At 60.7% G+C, this 4,640-nt stretch overlaps 1 protein-coding gene across 2 annotated transcripts; it reads right to left on the bottom strand.

The window, feature by feature from the left end:
• Nucleotides 1–1,206: 1,206 nt before the first annotated feature.
• Nucleotides 1,207–4,438, bottom strand: MARS2 (methionyl-tRNA synthetase 2, mitochondrial). Of its 2 annotated transcripts, none has more exons than XM_015625948.3 (2): nucleotides 4,029–4,438; nucleotides 1,207–2,457 (listed from the first exon to the last, which is right to left on the bottom strand). In XM_015625948.3, exon 2 carries the CDS (start codon nucleotides 2,428–2,430, stop codon nucleotides 1,255–1,257), a length of 1,176 nt encoding a protein of 391 aa, XP_015481434.1. In that variant the 5' UTR covers nucleotides 2,431–2,457; nucleotides 4,029–4,438; the 3' UTR covers nucleotides 1,207–1,254. The 2 variants fall into 2 exon arrangements, with proteins under 2 accessions (XP_015481434.1, XP_015481433.1); XM_015625947.3 differs by lacking the exon at nucleotides 4,029–4,438 and adding an exon at nucleotides 3,887–4,011.
• Between the last annotated feature and the right edge of the window lie 202 nt (nucleotides 4,439–4,640).

Raw genomic sequence — 4,640 nt, 5'->3', positions numbered from 1 at the left:
GGCTCCGAGCGCAGACCGGGTGCCTTCAGCATCCCCAGCGGAGCGGCGGGGACCGGCAGGGCTGCGGGCAGCCGGCCTGGCCCCTCCCGGGACCGGGCACGGCGAGGCGGGAGCAGCCCCGGGACACCGACACCGGAGGGATCACGGGCACCGGAGGGATCACGGGCACCGGTGGGATCACGGGCACCGGAGGGATCACGGGCACCGGAGGGATCATGGGCACACAATGCCCCTCTCCATGTCCAGCCGCAGCTCCCGTGTGGCAGTGTCACACAGCCCGGGAAGGGGATGTGACCCTCCTGTCCCCAGGAAACAGGGCAGGGGGAGCCAGCACCCACGGCACGGGGGCTGGGGGCTGCAGCAGGAAGGATGCACAGGACTGCAGGAGTCAGGGGAGCGGGTGACAATCTGCAGGAGGAGAGGAGAGCCAGGGCAGGAGGGGATGAGGGGACTCAGGTCAGCTGGACTGGGACAGCATCAGGCACAGTGCTGGTGGCATGGGGACCCATGGGGACGTGGGGCAGAGCCCAGGGGCTGCGTTGCTCCTGCTCACACAGCCCAGGCGATCCCAGAAGAACTCACAGCACCCCAAAATGGGGCTCTGGAAGATGAGTCCCGCAGTGAGTGCCAGCACTGATGGGGTGAGCAGGAGCCGGGGCTGGGAGGGATTTCCCAGAGACCCGCAGTGGTCACCACCACCCCAGAGTGTCAGTGCTCATCTGCTTCCAGCAGCACGGGCGTGAAACGGTGCACTAAGCCTTGCAGCAGGTGAAAAAGCCTCAGAAAGCTGAGCCTGATGAAACACATCCCCCCTTTTCCCATTCTGGTCACATCTGCAGGTCTGCACTGCTGAATGAGACCCACTGTCTGACCATGGCACTGTCCTGCCCTCGGAATAAAGAGCAGCCACACAGGATTGTCCCCACTGAGGCTCACTTAGACTTGGTTTGGCCCACAAAGGGAGCTCAGCTGAGAGACCCAATGAGCACCACAGCCCCACAGAACCATTTCTGACCACTCCCAGCTACTTCTGACCTGGCCAAAAAGCTGTGGATCAAAAGTGAGATGAGGACATTGCAGAGTGACTGCTCGTCCATCTCCCTGTGCAAGGAGGCCCAGGACCAAACCTGTCTCTCCTGAGCTTGATCCTCCCTGCTCAGGCCGGCTTCCCACCCCTCCACACCACCACCAGGAATGAGAGGAAAGTGCTTTTAAGAGAGATCACGTTTTCCAGGAATTCCTAGAAGCTTTTATTCACAGAAGCTGTTTGTCAGGGATTTGAGCTTCTTGTTTTCTCTTCTTCAGAGTTTCTGACTTGCCCAGCCTGTGGAACAAGATGCCAGTGTCAGGTCCGAGCTGCCTCCCCTCAAAGGGACACGGCTTTCCATGATAGCGTGCCAGGAATGTCAGGCCAGAGAGCCCCCTCTCTCCTGGCCCGACAGCCAGCCGGGACAGCAGCTTGTCTGCCGTGTGTGGGACCACGGGCTGCAGCAGCGTCCCGAACACGCGCAGGCACTCCAGCGTCACGTGCAGGATGGTGTCCAGCCAGAGCTGCTCCGCGGCGTCCCTCCGCTCCAGTTTCCAAGGCCTGTGCCTCTGGAAGAAGCCGTTGGTCTGCCTCACACACTGGGCAATGCATTCCAAAGCCTTGTAGATCTGGAAACCTTCGAAATGACCGTGCACCTGCGCAGGCAGCGAGGCCACCGCCGCCACGAGCTCGTAGTCCTCGGCGCACGCCCTGCCCGTGCCCTTTGCCTCCCCGGAACCCGGGACCTTTGGGAAGCAGAGCTCTGAGAAGCGTGGGTAGGTGTTGCTGGGGTTAATGCTGGGGGCTGTTGAGCGATTCAGCAGCCCCCCGAGCGCATCTGCCAGCTCTGAATTCACCAACTTCACCACCTTCTCATCATAGTAGTCACAATCCCTCTCCGGGACGCCCTGCCGCAGCAGGAAGTAGCGGAACCCGTCCACGCCGTACTGCCCCACGCAGGCGCCGGGGTCCACCACGTTCCCCAGGCTCTTGGACATCTTCTGGCCCCGCACGGTCCAGTGGGAGTGCACCAGGATGCGCTCGGGGGGCTCCAGCCCTGCCGCCAGCAGCAGCGCCGGCCAGTAGAGCGCGTGGAACTTGAGGATGTCCTTGCCCACGACGTGGTGCACGGCCGGCCACCACGCGCCGTGCCCCTCGGGGTACCCCAGCACGCTCAGGTAGTTCACCAGCGCGTCCACCCACACGTAGATGGTCTGGGTGGGGTCACTGGGCACGGGGATGCCCCACTGCAGCCGGCTCCGCTCGCGGGACACCGACAGGTCTGGCAGGTCCTCGTCCAGCCAGCGGAGCACGCTCTGGTAGAAAGGGTCAGGAAAAATGGCACGTGGGTTGTCCCGGAGCCAGTTCTGCAAGGGAGCCCGGAACGCTGAGAGCCTGAACATGTAATTCTCCTCCTTGGTCCAGTGCACCTGGGACAGCAGGAGAGGAAAGGATTATGGCCCCAAGAACAGGCTGGTAATTTGCACACACCGCTCTCAGCACAGTGCCCGTCTCTGGGTGTCCTCCCATGCCAGGGGAAGATCTCAGCACCTCTCCATGACAAGAAGGAACCTTCTTACCCAAGACAGTGCCTTGGGATCCCCAGAACACACCTGAGGACTCAGGCACTTGGGATGGTTCAGCATCCTGCTTCTAAAAACACTTGTAACCCTGGGAAGGAACACCTTTCCAGCTGCCAGGTTGATGTGACATCAGAAAGGAGTGAGGGAGATAAGAATATACCTTAATGACATAGTTTTGCAATAAATCATGTAAAGACAAATTGACATTGTAATTCCTGTCCTACTGCCACTCCCAGTGCCTTTGTTCTCCCGGGGCTGTACTCCTCTTTTTCCTCAGTTTGTGCTTTAATGCATCTAAGTCACTAACTTTGTTTGCTTACAGCACTGACAGCACTTCTCCCCCACAGTTAAATCCATTAAATGACACATTCAGCTAAACCAGTGAAAACTTGGTGGGTGGATGTGGTACGAGTGAGCTGTGTAAGGCACTCAAGGATCCGTGGCTGGGTCAGCAATCTTGCAGTGTGCGAGGAAGACCTGAAGAGCATCATTCAAAGACAAGCTGAACATCCTCACCCCCAGGCTCCACCGGATGCCAGAACCCACTCACTCACCACAAGTCTGGGGACTAAGGCATGTGCAAACTCCCCCTTTTCCTTCACAAAATTCCCAAGGAACAAACTGCCCAACTGCCTCTTCCAGGCTGGAGATAAAGCCTCCCATCCCTTCCCACCACACTGCAAGAGCTTCTCTGCTCCATGCACTCTCCTGTTTCCTTGGACAGTTCAACACACAGGCGAGGCCAGGAACTGTTCTCAGGGTCTTTGAGGCCTATGAGTGTTTTAGGTCTAAAGAATAATTACTTTGTCTAGAAACGTATCTTTTCCCCAGTTGTCTTCTCAAGAGTTACTGTTTGCCAATCCAGCCCTTTCTGGGTGGACCAACCCTCCTCATACAAATACCACAGGGGCACAACCTGAGCTGAGCTCTGAGTAGGATTATCTGTAGCTGCTGGATTAAACCCACACCTTCTAGAAAAGAGTGGCAGAGAGACGCTGGGGAAGGTGCCACACTCCTGGGCAGGTGATGTTACAGTGCTTTAGGCAGGGTCAAAACCCATCTCAGAGATGGGTAAGTGTCCAGAGGCCAAACTGAACTGTCTCACAAAAGAGGTGTGAAACGCTGAACCCCCAAGGAACCCCTCCGTTAGATACACCCTCATCCTCCTGTTCAGCCGACTTCTCTCATCCCCCCTGGAGAACAGCAGCCCAGGCCAACAGCCTGCGCACCCAGCAGGGCCCGAATCCTTCCCTTTGCACACAGCTACAACGCGCACCTGCCAGCTGGGGTCTGGCAGCTCTCTGTCACTCTGCTGAAGGACAGGCGAGTCTCGGCCAACACCAGTTAATAAAATAAAAGGCTAGGTGAAGCGCTGGGCAGCCCAGTGCGGCGGGGCAGAGCCGCTGCAGCCCCGTTACCTCGTGGCCGCTGTCCAAGGACACGGTGCAGGGCCGGCCCCGGGTGTCGGTGCGCTCGGCCAGCTGGCTCTCGGGCACGAAGCTCTCCTCGGCCGTGCAGTACCAGCCCTCGTACGAGCCCTTGTAGAGCACCCCTCGCTCGCACAGAGCCCCCCAGAAGTGCCGCACGGCTCGCCGGTGCCGGGGCTCGCTGGTGCGAGTGAAGTCGGTGTAGGAGACGCCGGCCTGGGTCAGGGCGCGGCGGAAGAGCCCCGAGATGCGCTGGCAGAGCTCCGCGGGCGATGTCCCCGCCGCGGCCGCGGCCTGCTGGATCTTCAGCCCGTGCTCGTCGGTGCCTGAAACGGAGAGAGGCCGTGGGGAGAGGCCGGAGCCGCAGCCCCGCGGGCACACAGGGGCCCGGGGGCACGGGGAGGGGGGTGAGCCCCGGGGCCGGGGCTGTGGCTGACCCGTGCAGAGCCGGGCCGGGCCGGCGGCGCGCAGGCGGCGGTGGCGGAGCAGCGCATCGGCCAGCAGCGCCGAGTACAGGTGCCCGATGTGCGGCGGCCCGTTGGCGTAGAAGATCGGGGTGGAGAGCAGCAGGCGGCGGCCGGGCCCGGTGGCGGCGGAGCGGCG

Source organism: Parus major, chromosome 4A, assembly GCF_001522545.3.
Source record: "Parus major isolate Abel chromosome 4A, Parus_major1.1, whole genome shotgun sequence".
Taxonomy (NCBI): domain Eukaryota; kingdom Metazoa; phylum Chordata; class Aves; order Passeriformes; family Paridae; genus Parus; species Parus major.
The sequence above is the reverse complement of the archived record's forward strand: the minus strand, read 5'-3'. Positions and strand labels throughout refer to the sequence as shown.

Bases quoted from the DNA above. Each gene is read 5' to 3' on its own strand.
- MARS2 (XM_015625948.3), bottom strand. From the start codon at position 2,430: ATGTTCAGGCTCTCAGCGTTCCGGGCTCCCTTGCAGAACTGGCTCCGG.